Here is a 16,952-nt window from a genome sequence, read left to right as displayed (position 1 = left end):
GAAAAGCCGCTCCGCATCTCCCTGGTCTGGGGGAGGGGGGGGGGGGGGGGAGCAGAAGACCAGGGAGACGCAGAGCAAAGCCGCGGAGGACACAGGCGGTGGGACTGCGGCGCATCTGGGCAGTCCCGCCACCCGCGTCCTCCGCAGTGAGAAAAGACGCTCCACATCTCCCTGGTCTGCTGAGGGCCCCCCCCCCCCCAGAAGACCAGGGAGACGCGGAGCAAAGCCGCGGAGGACGCGGGCGGTGGGACCGCCGAGACACGCCGCGGTCCCGCCACCCGCGTCCTCCGCGGCAAGAAAAGCCTGGTCTGCTGGGGGGGGGGGGGGGGGGGGGGGGAAGGGCGGGAGCTAGTGCGCCCTCCCCCCCTCCCCGCCCCAGCAGACCAGGCTTTTCTCACCGCTGGTCAGTTTCAGCAGCAGCTGAATCAGGACGCCTGGGGTAGAGCAGCTCGGGGGTTGCTGGGTTGGTCCCCGCAGCGCTGAGGTGCGGCGCTGCGGGACCAACCCAGTAGCACCCCAGCTGCTCTGCCCCAGGCCTCCCCAAGAGCAGCTGGAGTGCTGCCAGGTTGGTCTCGCCGCGCCAAGGGTCGGCGCTACCAGACCAACCCAGCAGCACTCCAGCTGCTCTGCCCCAGGCGTGTCCGATTCAGCCGCTGGTCAACAGCAGATGAATCTGGACGCCTGGGACAGAGCAGGTGGGGCGCTGCTGGGTTGGTCCCCGCAGCGCCACACCTCGGCGCTGCGGGGACCAACCTGGCAGCACCCCAGCTGCTCTAGCCCAGGTGTCCCCAAGTCAGCTGCTGCTGAAACTGATCAGCGGCTGATTCCAGGAAGCCCAGGGCAAAGCAGCTCTGCCTCAGGCTTCCTGTAGTAAGCCGCTGGTCAGTTTCAGCAGCGGCTGAATCGGGGACACCTGGGGTACAGTATGTACCAGTTCCAACTTACATACAAATTCAACTTAAGAACAAACCTACAGTCCCTATCTTGTACGTAACCCGGGGACTGCCTGTATGCTTAAAGATCACTGGAATATCTGCACTGCAGCCACTTATGATTTGCAGCTTATATAGATAAACCTGCAGTAGCTTGCTACGAACAGAAATTAAGAAGTGGTAGTGCAGGCGTCACAAGCCTACCTCAACCGTGTGGGTGCACACTTGCTTGTTTAGCCTGTGCCACCACAGTGTTATATTTCTGTCATCAGCTACTTAGATTAAAGCTAGTATGGGTACATCTGCACAAGCTGCAAATCACAACCCAGGGGCTGTGTAGGTGTACCCTAAATGTGAAGCCACGTCCTTAGTTTTACATGTCATCGGAGAGAGTGAACTGCAGGACATTCAATTTCACTTCTACACTGAGTGAGATTAGTCTGAGGCTTGAAGCTCTATAACTAACAAGTGTATGGATTGCAAATTTTATGGTTAAAACCTGAGTTGTCTGTGCACCCCTATCTTGCAAGAAAGCCTGAAGGAGCATTAGCCGATAAGCTTTTGCTTACTGGTTAATCAACTACACTATTACATCCCTAGTCACATTCTAGTTACAAAAATACTTGTAGTACAGACAGAGCCTAGAGCTATTTGTGGAAATAAAAAGATTAACTTGGGTATTAAAGACAAAATTCAATCCTTACCTCTCTGTTGAAAGTATATGTATCAACTTTAACAAAAATTCACTGAACATCTGAGGACAAGTTGAAGAAAGGTGCACTTGTAACCGAGTAAGAAATTCTTGCATAGCTTGTGTAGCTGTTGGCCCAACCTGAAATGAGATTTCAAAAGTTGTTTATGCTACAAGGAAGCTTTAGTTTAAAATACATTTACTGTAAAATGTGAAGCGAGAAAGGGATTATGGAAACTCAACTCCCGTTCTTGAATAATCCATTCATTGGGTGGATACAAGTCTTACGCTTTCTTATTCACATTCTACCCCAACCAATGCCCATTAACACCACCAAAATTCAGCTCCTGGCAGAAATCAAATAAATTATTCCCCTGAAAACTGTTACCTTTGATAGAAAATTTCTGATTTTTAATGAGTAATTAAAGGCTAATACGGTCTTGGGATACACTAGGCAAAGTATTTCCAGTAGAGATAAGGAAGTGTTAGTGCCGTTATACAAGGCATTGGTGAGACCTCATTTGGAATAGTGTGCGTAGTTCTGGTCTCCCATGTTTAAAAAGGATGAATTCAAACTGGAACATGTACAAAGAAGGGCCGCGAGGATGATCCGAGGAATGGAAAATCTGTCTTATGAAAGGAGACTCAAGGAGCTTGGCTTGTTTACCTTAACCAAAAGAAGGCTGAGGGGAGACACGATTGCTCTCTTTAAATATATTAGAGGGATAAATACCAGGGAGGGAGAGGAATTATTTAAACTCAATATCAATGTGGACACAAGAACAAATGGATATAAACTGGCTATTAGGAACTTTAGACTTGAAATTTGACAAAGTTTTCTTACCATTAGAGGAGTGAAGTTCTGGAACAGCCTTCCAAGGGAAGTAGTAGGGGCAAAAGACCTATCTTGCTTCAAGATTAAGCTAGATGGGTTTATGAAGGGGATGGTTTGATGGGATAACATGATCTTGGCAACTAAGTGAACTTTCACTATCAGTGGTAAATAGGCCAATGGTGGAATGGTAAGAGTTACTATAGAGAACTTTTTCCTGGGTGTCTGGCTGGTGAGTTTTGCCCACATGCTCAGGATTCAGCTCATTGCCATATTTGGGGTTGGGAAGGAATTTTCCTCCAGGGTAGATTGGCTAAAGCCCTGGAGGTTTTTCGCCTTCCTCTGTAGCATGGGGCACGGATCACTTGTTGGAGGATTCTCTGCATCTTGGGGTCTTCAAACCATCATTTGAGGACTTCAATATCTGAGATATAGGTGAGAAGATTATTCCAGGAGAGGGTGGGTGAGATTCTGTGGCCTGCATTGTGCAGGGGATCAGACTAGATGATCATAATGGTCCCTTCTGACCTTCAAGTCTATGAGTAACGTAGCTTATCCAACACAAAACCCATTAATCTGAACTGCTTTTCACATAGAAATATGTGCATTGGAAGTAGCAGCAAGCAAATAAACATGCAACATAGCTGGTTAACAATATGAGAATCCCATTTTCATATTTTGTAACTTGATGCATGTTTAAACATATAATCTTAAAATGGTTAATTAACAACTCTCCTAAACAATTTGGTTTCAATTAATTGGTTGAACTGAATTTTATAGTATTTGAAAACAAAATTACCACTTGGAAATCCCTCACGCAGAATATCAGGTCATTGGTATACTGTGTCATGCTTGATTCTACCATAATGCTCCAGAATAGTTGGACAAAGAAATAAATTATCCATAAGCTGTGCTCTTCAAGAAAAAACTAGCAGCAACTAAGGAAAGGTTACTTGCCTTATAATAACTGAAGAAGAAAGCAAACTCTGGCCAATCAAGTGTGAAAGTATAATTGAGAAAGCCAAAAAAGAATATGAAGAGCAAGTAGCACACGCAGACACACAAACTAAAAGAAAAAATGTGGCTAAGGATATCAGAAGCCACCTGCCAAACCAGTTACTGGGTATAATCAAGTTGCTAAAAGATCACTCAAGACAAACAAGGCCATTCAAGAGAACTTAAATGAATTCTTTGCAATGATTTTAACTGCAGAGGATGTGAAGGAGAGTCCCAAACCTGAGATTCTTTTTAGGTGACAAATCTAAACAACTGTCCTGTCCCAGAGTTAGGTGTTAGAGGAAATTTTGGAAGAAATTGATAAAGTAAACAGTAATAAGTCCCTAAGACCAGATTGTATTCAATTAAGAATTCTGAAGGAACTAAATGATAAAATGGCACAACTCCTTACCATGGTATGTAACTTATCTGGAGGATACTAACCTAACACCAATTTTTAAAAAAAGGCTGCAGAGGAAATCTTGGCAATTGCAGGCTGCTAAGCCTAACTTCAGTAACATCTACAATTAATACAAATGGGCTATGAGAGACCTTGAATGGTTTAATCTTGTCCAGATAGAAAGCAGGGGCCCTTTGGATATCCAGTTATTTAAAATTTGATTTTTCTCTGAAGAAATAATTTTGGATAGAAAATTGGTAGGTCAATCTCCAAGTCAATGTTATGTTCAGGGAGGCCCTTGAAAGGAAGCAAAGATGGAGATGTATCGTAATCTTGTCTTTGTAGAATGTGATGTATGTTGCATCACCAGTACCCCCTTTCTCCTTCCTAAGGTGATGGTGATTAGGAACGAAATGTTAAGGGAGAGCTGTAAAGGGGAGCAGGTTGTCATTGCCCGCAAGGTTTTCCCTAGGACATTTATAACAAGATCGAGGTCCCACTGGGAGACTTGAGTGTCAAACAAGAAGGAACAAAGACTGAGAAGCCTTGGATGGGTGAACAGAAAGCTATGATGGCAGACTGATATGATCTAATACAAGGGTCAGCAACCTATGGCTCTTGTCAGCCACTGGGAGTTTCCTCTAAGGTGCACACCTGCGCATGCGCACACAAACAATTGTAATCCCACCAACCTCCTCACACGGCAGCACTCACATTCCTTGGATGTGGAAGGTAAGCTACTGCTGGTGGTGGATTTGGTGGAAGAGTGGGCAGATGGGGCCACCTGGCAGCTGCCTGGCTGCTCCTGGACCCAGGAGCAGCCACACCGCAGCCCAGCTTCAGTTCCGGCAGCCACCACAGCCCTGCACTAGGAGCAGGTGGGCAGACATCATGCAACCCTAGTCCCAGCTCCAGCCTTGGGGAGAGGCCTGATGGCTCCAGCCTCTCTGCTCCCGCCTCTTCAGGTTGCTGCAGGAAGCCACTTCCCACCTCCTCTTGCCCCTCACTGCAGGACTAATCAGGAGGCCCCTGGCAAGTGAGTGCTGGGGCTCCTTGGTGGAATGGTCTCATATTTCACTTCAACTTCTATTATTAATTATTATTATTAATGCATTAAAATGTTGTAGGTACTCAACAGAAACCAATGGAGACAGAACTAGATCCACACAAGGACTTACATGCCAGTGTCAACATTTAATGTTTCATTCATGCTATTATTAACCATCATGTTAATTATCAATAATATTAAGTTGTATATTTTCAGTCACGCAAATGGGCACTCTTGTATAGCTCTTTGTTGACTGCTTGTTCTGAATTTTGATGTAGTTTGGCTCTTTGGTTTGAAAAGGTTGCTGACCCTTGCTCTAATAGATGATAGTCCAGGATCATGGAAAGCAGAACGTCCAAGGTTTGAGAATGTGGGAAGGAGCACCAGGATTGGAAGCATTACCATTTTTAGAGTTGGTGGACTTTCCACCGGATAAGAAATTTATCTGAAAAGGCATGTTTCGTGCCCAAAAGCCATTTATTTAGTGACCACATGCTCAGATTTAAGAGGAAGGTGTTAGGACTGGTGACGGACTCTGAGTTCTTTGTCAACAGGACCTTCAAGAAAGTTATTCTACGGGGCACTGACTTCCAGACACAGGTGTGGTAATCATAAACCTCCTCCATCTCAACCAAATAGGAAGTATGAGGATAGCTCTTGATCGTTTTCAGCACAGCCTGAAAAGGATCTTAAGGATTAAAAGGTACTGGTGGGAAAGCATAAAGAAGAGTACTTGGCCTTGGTTTCATAAGCACTCCACAGAGAACTGTGGCTGTAGCCTTCCTTGGAGCAGAACAGGCAACATTTCATTTTGTTCGGGGTGGCCAAGTAGTCTAACCATGGCATTCCCTAAGATTATATACTCATGCCTCCTTATATGCCCTCATTTAAAGTATGTGGCACTGCTCTGCTCAGGCAAGGGCTGGCAGACAACTTCGCAGTCTCTGTTCGAAAGCGCACAAACACATACGCAGCCTATGGGTGGGCACCAGTAGCAACAGATACTTGAAGAATGATAATTATATGGAAAAATGATCACAATCATCTAACACCACACAAGTGATGATAGTGCAAGCTGAGGACAATCAGGTTTTACAACAACAGATGTAATAGGAGTTAATTGTTTTTGCAATTAGCAGCATTACCTGTGGACTGTGTTGATTTGTTCCATGAGGATTTGTGCCTGAAAGAAATTTCACTAAAACATGAATGAGATTGGGATCTGACACCAACAGTTGGGCTGTACTTTCCTGAGCTCCGATGGCACTGCTTGAACCAGCTAAAAACAAAAACAGAAAAACAAAACAAAACATAATGAAGAGACTGTATACTTTGTATACAGGACACATTATTCATTGTAACTTATTATTCAAAGTGAAATCAACTACTATAAGTTATTTACCATTCACTGCGGTTCTGAGTATACCCCAAACTGATGAAAAGAAACCACAGAGATTCAGATTCCAAGACCAGAACGGGGTATGATCACCTACTCTGCACTCCTGGAGAAAACAAAGGTCACAGAACTTCCCCAGAATAGTTCCTAGAGCAGGTCTTTTAGAAAAACATCCAATCTTGATTTAAAAATTGTCAGTAATGGAGAATCGACCACAATCCTAGGTAAATTGTTCCAATGGTTAATTACACTCTGACCATTACAATTTTATACCATATTCAAGGTGGAATTTCTCTGGCTTCAACTTTCAGTGACTGGAGATTATACCTTTCTCTGCTCAACTGAAGAGCCCATTATCAACTATTTGTTCCCCAGACGGGTGCTGATACACTGTAATCAAGTCACCAATTATCCTTATCTTTGTTAATCTAAATAAATTGATCTCTGAATTAGGGATGTTAAATTTAGATTAACTAGCTAATCAAACAGTCCCATTCGAGGGACTGCAGCACTGGTGGAGGAAACAAGAGGTGCTTCACGAGGCTGTGTTGGGTTGGTATATAGTTGATAGTGAGCCAATGTTGTAGGCAACGCATGTGCAGCCTTGCGAACAAGACCACAAACATCGTGGTCGACATGCCCCAATAATTGAAGGCACATCCGGAAAGGGGAGAAGGGAGCCCTATCTGACCTGCTGAACAAGGACGCAGATCGCCCTGAATCTTTGTGGCAGGAGGTAGGCTCTTGCTATGACTGAGTCTAGCAATGCATCAATGAACTCTATCTTTTGCCACGTCGGGAAAACATTCCCTGGTAATATTTGTCATGATAGTAGTTCACTAACCAGTAGGGCCTTTGATTAGACAATTGTCTAGGTAAGGGAAGATAATGACGTTTTGTCTTCTGAGAAAGGCCGTGACTATGGCCAGGGTCTTTGAAAATACTTGAGGGGTCTTTGAAAATACTTGAGGAGCCATATAAAGACCAAAGGGGAGGACTCTGTACTGATAGTGCTCTATTGCTCCTAAGTTAAGTAGTTTTTGCATCTCTTCCTTTAACAGGGGCTCATGAGAGATGTCCCTGAAGAGGGATGAGGTAGGGGGCATGGAAGTAAAGGAGATTATATAACCCAATCTGAATTTCTAGAACCCATTTGTCTGTGGCAATTTAGTCCCACTTTTGGTACAAAGGTCTCAGGCAGTGACCAAAGGTGATTGTAGTAAGTTGAGGTCAGTAACATGGAGTCAGCAGGCCTAAATAGAGGCCTATAACATGAAAACAGCAACAGGCCTGCAATCTAGTGAGCAAGACTTTGGTTCAGTAATAGGAGCCAAGAAAGAGGCCCTATTGATAACTGTGCGATTGTCTAAGTTAGGTCGAGCATGGAAGGACACAGGGAGGCACTGGGTACAGACTGTAAGCCAAAGGGGAGTAATGGAACATCTTAATAAGAAATGTCTTGGTACAAAAACTCCCTAAAAACTAATGCACATACCGACCTAGGTTCAGGACCGGGTCGAAATTGACAGCATGAAGGATAGTAAGCCAGCCCCCCTTCCATAAGGTGAGGGGTGGTAACTAGGCAACAGAGGGTGGTAACCTGGTACGTAAAGAAATGATGTAAGTTGTTTGCACCTGTCTATAAAAGGACACCACAGAGGGTGCTCTCCAGCCGACCTGGGGGGGGGGGGGGGGGCGCACTAGGCGCCTGAACGGCAGGTGTCATTGCCTAAACTTACAGAGTGCACAGTAGCTTAATTTTGACTAACTGCTGTTAATATCTGTTATATGGCAATAGGCCTGCCCGGTGTTGGTACCTTGTCAACGCGGGCCATAGTGCCCAGTGGTGTAACATTGTACTGTTACCAACTGGTAGAGCTTCGCATTTGACAATAAACCTGCTCGATTGATTTCAAACCTTGCCTGCATCTGTTGTTTCCGGGGCGTCTCAGAGATCTTTTGTGTTGACCCAAGTGCACGGGGTCTAACACTCTAGATAAAGGGAGTACCGATTGTTACGCACGCAGCCGAAAGTTTAACAACGGAGTAGAGGTCCTGTCAGGAGCGCGCCAGGACAACCCTGACCAGACGACGCTGACACTGACAGTCCAGACCACCCAAGGTACCGAGGTACGAAAACACCGAGGTACGACAGTGATATTAGACTGCACTGGACTTATGAGGTAGTCGCTCAGACCCCCGACCAAAACATCAAATTTGCTGCTTCTTAGAGGTGGACTGATTTGTGGAGGACTGGTTTTGCTGATTCCTCCTCCCTCGGTTTTTGGTAGGGAGTGTATTTACGCACTTCTTATTGGGAGGGGTATACATTCCCAAGGATCTCATCTGTATTTTTAACAAACAACTGTTTCCTGCCAAAGGGGAGATCCTCCACCCTTACGTGTAATTGCTTCGGGACCCCTGAGGACTGCAGCCATGAGGCCCTGCGCATTACCATGGCTGTGGCTCTAGCTGCGGAGTCTGCGACATCCACAGCAGCTTGAAGAGCTACTTTAGCTACTGATAAACCCTCATTACTGATGGATTAGAGGTGAGATCACTTGTTTTCAGGGGGTCCTGTAGCAAGTCTTCTAATTTGACATAATTGGCATGATCATAATTAGCCAACAGTGCTGTATAATCAGATATACGGAACTGAAGTGTGGCCGAAGAATACACTTCGCGGCCCAAGGTGTATAGCCGTTTGTGTTTTGTCATGGGGCGTGGATTCAAATTGTTTCGTTTCACAGAGTCCACCACCAGCTAATTTGGCTGTGGGCGGGCAAATAGAAAGTCCATGCCCTTTGCAGGGATGAAATATTTTCTGCCCGCTCTGCGGTTTGTGGGCGGAACAGAGGCTGGATTTTGCCACAAAGCATCGGAAGGTTCAAGGATAGCTTCGTTGATGGGTAAAACTATTTTAGAGAATGCAGAGGGTTGTAATATGGTAAGTAATGTATATTGTTTGTCCAGCATCTCTTGTAATGTAATGTCTCGTGATTGTGCTACCCGTATGAAACGTTCCTGAAAATGTTTCAGGTCATCTGCCTGAGGAGAAGGCAAATTCTGAAATACTGCTTCCTCCTGCCTAGACCTGGGTTCATGTGAGGAACTCTCTGAATGTGACTGAGGTAAGCTGGGCATGCTCACTGGAACCCACTTGAGAAATTACTACGACTGGGTGAGCAGGTGAGGAGTGTGTAGAGATTGTGGGTTGAACACCTAGAGGTGTGGTATTGCTGGGAAGTAGAGGCTGTGTGCCTTGAATGGTAGGTATGGGAAGACCGCTGATGGTACACTCACCATGTATCCCAGGGGCTCCACGTGGTGAGCCAGTTACTCCTCTTGAATCAGACTGAGGAGATTTTTGTAGGTGCCACATTTTGTGTGGGGCTTTCTTGTGCTGCAGAGCCATGGGGCGGTCAAAAATCACTCTGACCGGTCAGACTGGGTGCAGAGGAAGAGCTCACCAGAGCTGATGTGAGGTGGCACATGCGGCTTATCTGAAGCTGCTGCCTCAGTGGCGCCAGTTGATCTGGTGGTCTTAGTCTTTGCCTCAGCTCCCTTGGCTGGGGCTGACTTGCATTTCTCTGCGGTACCAGAGACTGATGGCACTGCGGAACGAGGGGCTCTAGCAGTTCGGACAGAGAGTGTGCCAGGGAAGCCTTTGAGACTTTTCCCAGAGAATAGTCTTGAGCCTCATGTTGCGGTCTTTTGTGGCCCTTGCCATCATATTCAGGCAATGAGGGTACTTGTGTGCCACATGAGACTCCCCCAGGAATTTGACACGAGGCAAGGCCATCTGAGGTAGACACTGAGTCTCTGCACGCGTCGCATTTTTTGGAGCCGGGGGAACCCGGCATTGTTGCGGAGAAGAAGCAGCTGCCGCAGCTTCTGCTTTTTTCTTTTCTTTTCGTCCTTTTAAGCAAAGTAAATGTTGAAAAAGGCCAAACTAAGTAAAACTATGAGGTAAAAACCTTTAAACTAATAGAGGTTTTCTGTTTTTCCTATCAGGAAGAAGAGCACTGCTCTGAACTCTGTCTTCAGCCAGAGACGGTTTAAAAGGAACTGATGGGACATGCTTTTCTGCATTTTGAGATAAAGAATCCTTTCTATCTTGCTATTTAACAACTTCAATTCAAACACACTGATCTTGGATGCAAGGTCATATGTGCACATAGAGTGGGATCCACATATTGGTTGTTTTGAGAATTCTCTCCTGTTTGCCTAGAGGACCTGTAAGCTGTTTTTGTCCTCTTTACAGCAAAGGATCTGTCCTTGCTGACTGTCTTCTCCTCTCAGCCATGTACATTTTTCCCTCCCTCTCATATAAGGGCAAATCATCCACAGTGTTCTGGACCTCTCTGGAGAAATCTGGAAGAGCGAGCCATAATTTCTGGTGCATCATGATGTTAACTGTCATTGACCTTGAGCCAATGTCAACTGCATCTACCACACAGTAATGGAGCTCTGATCAGCTTGCCTTCATTCATCATAAAGGCCTGAAATTATGCCCTGTACTGCTGGGATAATAATTTGTCCCAAAGAGCACTGAATAATTTAGAACATCACACTTGACCAGTAGTGTTTTATGGCTCAATATTCAAAATTGGAAGCTAGTAGATGTATACACCTTCCTGCCCACCAAGTCCAGATGTCTGGCATCCTTATCAGTTGATACATGCTCCCACTGGTGTTGACCTATGGCTGTCACCCTCACCTCTGTGCACAGTGCCCGGTGTCAGAGGAGGCATCATCAGTATCGGGGCCGTGTACTCTGGTGTGAAGTGTGGCGGTTGGGAGGACACATACACCCGCAGTACCGGAGCAATCTGTGGTGCGGGAGCCTCCCAATGCTGTCCACGGAAGTGCGGACATCGGCTACGCTACAGTTGCTAGAGCCGGTGCAGGTGTCAGCACCAGTGCCAGTACTTGCGCCAATATTGAAATCAGTGCCCATGTTGGTGCCGGTTCAGACAAACCCGGAGATGCTCGTGGTGCTGGAGATGGTGATCTTGGCACCTACAGTACTGAGGCCCCTGCTTCCGGGGAGGTCAGTTCAATGAGCTCCCATGCCGCATCAAAGGTTTCCAGCGTTGACGGGTGGCAGAGACCTTCAAAAGCCCCTTCCAGTATCGGACTTTCTCTCCAAATGGAGGTATGTTTTTGCCTGGGCAGTACCAGGACATCCCGGAACGCCTTCAAGGCTGAGTGCCTCTCCTTCGGACGCAACTTGTGGCCACACCTCTCCGGGGATCTGGAGTCCTTAGCTCTCCTCGGTGCCAGGGACTGCAACAGTGCCTCAAGGGCTTCAAGGAGGTGGTCTGATGCCTGGATGGCACACCCAAAGTCTCCCGCAATGAGGATGGTGCGCTACACACCAACAGGACCCGCTCCAGAGCTAGAGGCTGTAAATAGACTCCTTGAGGATCGACTTAAGCCTCGAGTCTGACTCGCTTAGTCCTCAGTTTAAAACTCTTGTAGATGTTGCAGCTTTCTGTATGGTGGACCTCTACAAGACACTTCAAGCAAGATCTGTACGGATCCAGGCAGGGCATAAGTTTCAAGTGTGACACACACGGCTTGAATCCCTGCAGCCCTGGCATCCCCCTCCGCAGCCAGGGAGAGGAGAGAAGCCCTTCTTATCTAAAACTATTTACAGAAACCTAATGAAGTACTAAATAACTACTAACTGAGTGAGTAACACAACACTCAAAAATCAACAGAATAATATATAGGCTAAGGTTAAAGACTATAAGTCTTGACATTACTCCAGCTACCATCAAGGGCGGTAAGAAGGAACTGAGGGGGTGGGGAGCCAGCAGGGACATATATGCACCGATATATTGGCACCACTCCAGGGGGCTCCCCAGCTGGCCCAATGGATACTGCTAAGGGAAAAAGCTCTGGAATCCATGCACATGGTACATGCACATCTAATTGGAATGTACATGAACAAGCACTCGAAGAAGAACTTAAGGAAAACGGATCACTGCTGGAGGATTCTCTGCATATCTTTGGGTCTTTAAACCAGTTGAGGACTTCAATATCTGAGATACAGGTGAGAGGATTATTCCAGGAGTGGGGGTGTGAGATTCTGTGGCCTGCATTGTGCAGGGGGTCAGACTAGATGATCATAATGGTCCCTTCTAACCTTAAAGTCTATGAGAGAAAAACCTGACAAGATCAGAGGTTGTTCAATATTTTTTCTTATATTAAGTTCCCATTTTTGAGCAACCACACCACTTGTACTCTCCAACATCTTGCATCAGTGTCAAACCTTAGACCATTTCTCCCAAAATGCACACAAAACTCCACGTATAGCCAAGATTAATTTCCTCATTGCAATTACAAAACAAATAAAAAGGCATTCCAAAAAAGAACCATCTCATGTTTGGTCAAAATGCAAAGAGGGAAGAATAAAAGCCAACACATGAATGGAAAAGAAAAATCTACAAGTGGAAGCTAGCACTGCTTACATCTGCCGAAAGCAAAAAAACAGCGTAAAATTTCCACAACAGCTCCATGTAGTGGACTTGACATATGACTGAGCTTGTCATCTTGGGTTATAGTTTCAAGACAGACATTTACTCTGATACCCTTCGAAAAGTTGGCTTGCCTCTTGGTTTCTCCTTGTAAAACGAGAACATCATCTCCCTACCTCAAAGAAAGCACCTGGTTAAGACAGTATGGCAGGTGACCCCGAGGAAAGCTGAGAAAGCATTGGATGGATTGTATCAATGATAGTGGTAAGCAGGTGGACCTTAATATCTGATAGAGGAAAATGGCAGATGCTTAAACAATGGTTTGACAGACAAAGAAAAAGGGCGAAAGCTTACATAACATCAAAGGGATGATGTGTTGGCCCATAGGGTAATGAAAAGTTCAGTAAGAATATCCTATTTTAAAAAGATGCTTGTTAGATGAACCACACTTAAAATCATGTATTTATTCCATGATATCATCCATAGTGTGGATTTAAATTAAGTCACTATATATGCTGGGTAAGATTCAGACACCTTAGAAGTGAATACCACCAAAATTCACTACTTAGCCTTGGGGGAAAAAAAAAACCCCTGAATTTATGAGGAACCTTTATTTTATTTATAGTTTAGTCTTCAATCATCATAAACAACATTAAGAGAAAACTTACAGTTAAGCTGCATGTTCGTCATAAGAGTTAGGCTATGAAGCACAAGGCACCACGTCCGGAGTAAGGTATTAGGATACCAGGCCAGGACCGTCAGAAAGCTAGTTACTGATGCTGTAAAAAAGAACATACCTTTGCTAAGGACTTTATTTTTTCAAAATACAGTAAGAAACAGGAATTTATATTAGGACTGAAAGTTCATTACTTTTTTTGCTGCTAATTCTGTGTATTAGAGACACTGTATATAAATTAAGACAAGCCAAATTTCACATCAATGTAAACTCCTTCTATCTAATAAACAAAGGCAACACATGAAAACATTGTTTTTTATTTTCAAGGAATACATTATAGCATTCTGTAGCTAATAGACCAAAGTACTACAGCTCTCTTCATGTACCCTTTAATGTTTTGAATCTTTGCAAATGAATACTTTGGGGTTTTTTTTAAATAAACTACAATTATGTACATGGGAAAATTTACGGTATGCCTTCATCCCAGACAGTCAAAGCTAGAGCCCCCAAGTCTCCCGAATTACACACTGAAATAAATGAGGAACTGCCTGATTGGTTTCAGTGCTCCAGATGCCAGTAAGGTTAAGACTTTTCTACACCCACACTGTTTTTCCTGCTTGTAAGAAAATCCACTCCTCAGGGTATGCTGTGGGGGGCTTCCATTTTCGCAACAAAATCTCCAAGAATATTTTCACTGGAGATTTCCTGGCACGTGACAGGATTTACTACAGGTTGAACCTCTAAAATGCAGGACTCTGGTCTGGCAGGACGAGTACTGTTGGACCAGAGAGCCCCAGCTGGTCAGGTTCAGAAGCACAGCCCAGTCTGGGCTAGCAGCAGGGAACCAAGCCCCAGAAGGGACAGCGTAGTTGAGAGCAGAGCCCTGGCCAGGGCTGGGGTGGCAGGGCAGGTGGCTAAGAGTGCAGCCTCAACCAGGGCTGGCATCAGCTGGGCGAGCAGGCTGGACTGATGCTATGGGGGTGGGGGTGCAGCACCAGCCTGGGCAGGAAGCAGCAAGGCCTGCCTCTGTCCAGAGCTGGCACGGTGGGAGGGCGGAGGGGGGGGGGGGGGGGACAGGACAACAGCCCTGGCCAGGTGTGCTAGGTAGAGGGCTGGGGGCAGCAGTAGGGAGTGCAGCCTCATCTGGCAGCAGAGCCTACAGCCTGGTAGGGAACCGTGACCTTCCCTTGTCTGGCAAACTCCACTTTTCGGGACAATTCAGATCCCAAGGATACCGGACAAAGGAGGTCTGACCTGTACTGGAACCTAACAGGAGGCAGTACAGGATAGATGCAGGATACTTGGCTTTTTTTTTTGAAACAGCTCCATATCTCTACCTTCTCTGGAATAACCAATTCAAAGAGCTTATTTTTTCCCATATCCTTTCATGGCAGTTAGTGAGGCAGAGAAAGGGGCCACAGAAGCATTTACTAGAGAAAGAGGTCAGAAATGTCTTCTGCTATTGTCTGGCACAGCATTCCAAAGAAAGTCCCCACAGAACAAGTAGTAGTGATAGTACAGCAATCTATTAACCACTAAAATTTAATAAAGCTAATTCTGAGCAGCATCAGAATTGATGGTTTCTTCCACCCTTCCAGAACACTCTGATAACCTTTGTTTAGCATTCAAAATAATCAATGTTAAGGAAAACAAAGTCAGAGGATTCTCTGGTAAAAAAAAAAAAAAAAAGGAGAATTTTACCACTGACCTCAAGGGAAGCATTAAGCCAATGCTAGCCACTTGTGAAAATCATACTCTACTTCAGCGTTTCCCAAACTATCGTCCGCGGCCCGGAAAAAAAAATGTCGGGCCTCAGCATGCCTGGTGGCTGCCGGCCCTTAGGCCGATGCGACCCATTCGGTCGAATCGGGCCCAACACCCCTGCACCTAGAAGTGCTGGCAAGTTAAGAGCCAGGGCCCTGCTCCACCACTATGTGGAGCTGGGTCTCTCCCCGGCTCTGCCTGGAGCGGGCCCTGGAACCCTCCTCACCCCCTTCCGCATGCGTCCTCCCACCCCGCCCCCAGAGCGTTCCCCTCGGCCCCGGACGTCCCTGCCATGCGCAGCTCCTCCTCGCCGCCTGCCACCCATGCGTGGCGTTGCACGTGGGTGGGGAGGATGCCCGGGCGTGACATGACGTCACGGCCCGGCGTTTTGAAACCCGCGGGAGGCACGTTGTGGGGCCTGGCTGGCTCCGGGTTCGGCCTCCGGGGCGTTAGTGCGGACTCCGGCCCCGCAACATGGAAGGAGAAGGTAGGGAACTGGCTCATGCGGCGGCGAGGAGAGGAGAGGAGTGGGAGGGGTGGAAGGAGAAGGGGATTGGGCGGAAGAGGGAAAGACACCAAGGGACAGGGGTGCAGGAGAGAGACACAAATGGCAGGGGGCCAAGTGCAGACCATGAAGGAAAGGGCAGGAGGGGAGGTGTCAGTGGAAGGGGCGACAGGGTGATGCTGGGAGAGGAGAGGAGAGGAGAGGAGAGGAGAGGAGAGGGGAAGGGCATTGGGGGCTGGAGTGGGAGGTGCTAGGAGAAGGCTTGAAAGAAGGGGTGGGCATGAGGGAGACTAGGAGGAGAAGCAGGGGAAGAACTGGCTGCCCGGGAGGGGATTGGGGGAAGTGGGGCTGGCCAGAGGCGCAGGGGGGAGGAATGAATCGGCCTGCAGGGAGTGGGACTGACTCGACCCCATTCCCCCCTCCCCCACAAAGCACGAGTTAGTCCGGCACAGGGATTCTACTGTCCCCCCGCCTTCTCTCCTCCCACCCCATCACACACATTCCTTGAGTAGTTGCGAACTATCTGTCTGGTGGAACACTCATGCAGCCTGAGCACATTTACTAGCCAGGCAGTTCAAAACTAGAAACTGATACATCTAGTAATAATACAACTTACCTACTGAGAAAATACCAGACATGTTATATGTCTGGTATTTTCTCAGTTTGTTTTTCATGTGTTTATATTTTTGGGCTGCAAAAAGCAGAACTGAAAAAAAAGGGTTTCAATTAAAGTAAAAAATTTAGGAAACCCTGGTCTAACCAGCTTTCTGTCTGTCTTACAGCCCATTTATCCAATCCATATTCCTTAACTTGCTGGCAAGAATATTGTGGGTCACCATATCAAAAGCTTTGCTAAACCTGGCACTGGGAGATTTGGGAGGACCAGAAACAACTTATTTGAATATTAATCATTTGATTAATGAATATGCAAATATGCAAATGAACATTACTGGTCCTCCAAAAGTTCGTGAACGGATTTACTGGTCCCTGTGTCAAAAAGTTTGGGAACTCCTGCTCTACTTGTTTGCATACCTATTATCCCATTCTAGAATATTTTTACCTTGATTCAAAGAAATTACAGGTATTCGATTAGCATTGTAAAGGAAAGCATCAGCACCATTATCTTTACTCCCAGAGGAGCTGGAATTCAGGCTTAATGTGAGCCATAACTGTAGAAGGGATTCAAGCTGAAAAATATCAAAATATAAATAACCAATATAAAAAGGC

General features: G+C 46.3%; 1 protein-coding gene across 1 annotated transcript in view; it reads right to left on the bottom strand.

Moving 5' to 3' along the window:
• Positions 1-16,952, bottom strand: part of BIRC6 (baculoviral IAP repeat containing 6) — a 343,022-nt gene that overhangs the window by 182,932 nt on the left and 143,138 nt on the right. The window contains exons 42-45 of the mRNA XM_075924970.1: positions 16,786-16,912; positions 13,449-13,559; positions 6,045-6,178; positions 1,637-1,764 (exon numbers count right to left, since the gene is read on the bottom strand). Coding sequence (XP_075781085.1) covers positions 1,637-1,764; positions 6,045-6,178; positions 13,449-13,559; positions 16,786-16,912 — 500 coding nt within the window. The remainder of the gene's footprint in view (positions 1-1,636; positions 1,765-6,044; positions 6,179-13,448; positions 13,560-16,785; positions 16,913-16,952) is intronic.

This window comes from Pelodiscus sinensis, chromosome 3, assembly GCF_049634645.1.
Source record: "Pelodiscus sinensis isolate JC-2024 chromosome 3, ASM4963464v1, whole genome shotgun sequence".
Classification (NCBI taxonomy): Eukaryota; Metazoa; Chordata; order Testudines; family Trionychidae; genus Pelodiscus; species Pelodiscus sinensis.
The sequence above is the reverse complement of the archived record's forward strand: the minus strand, read 5'-3'. Positions and strand labels throughout refer to the sequence as shown.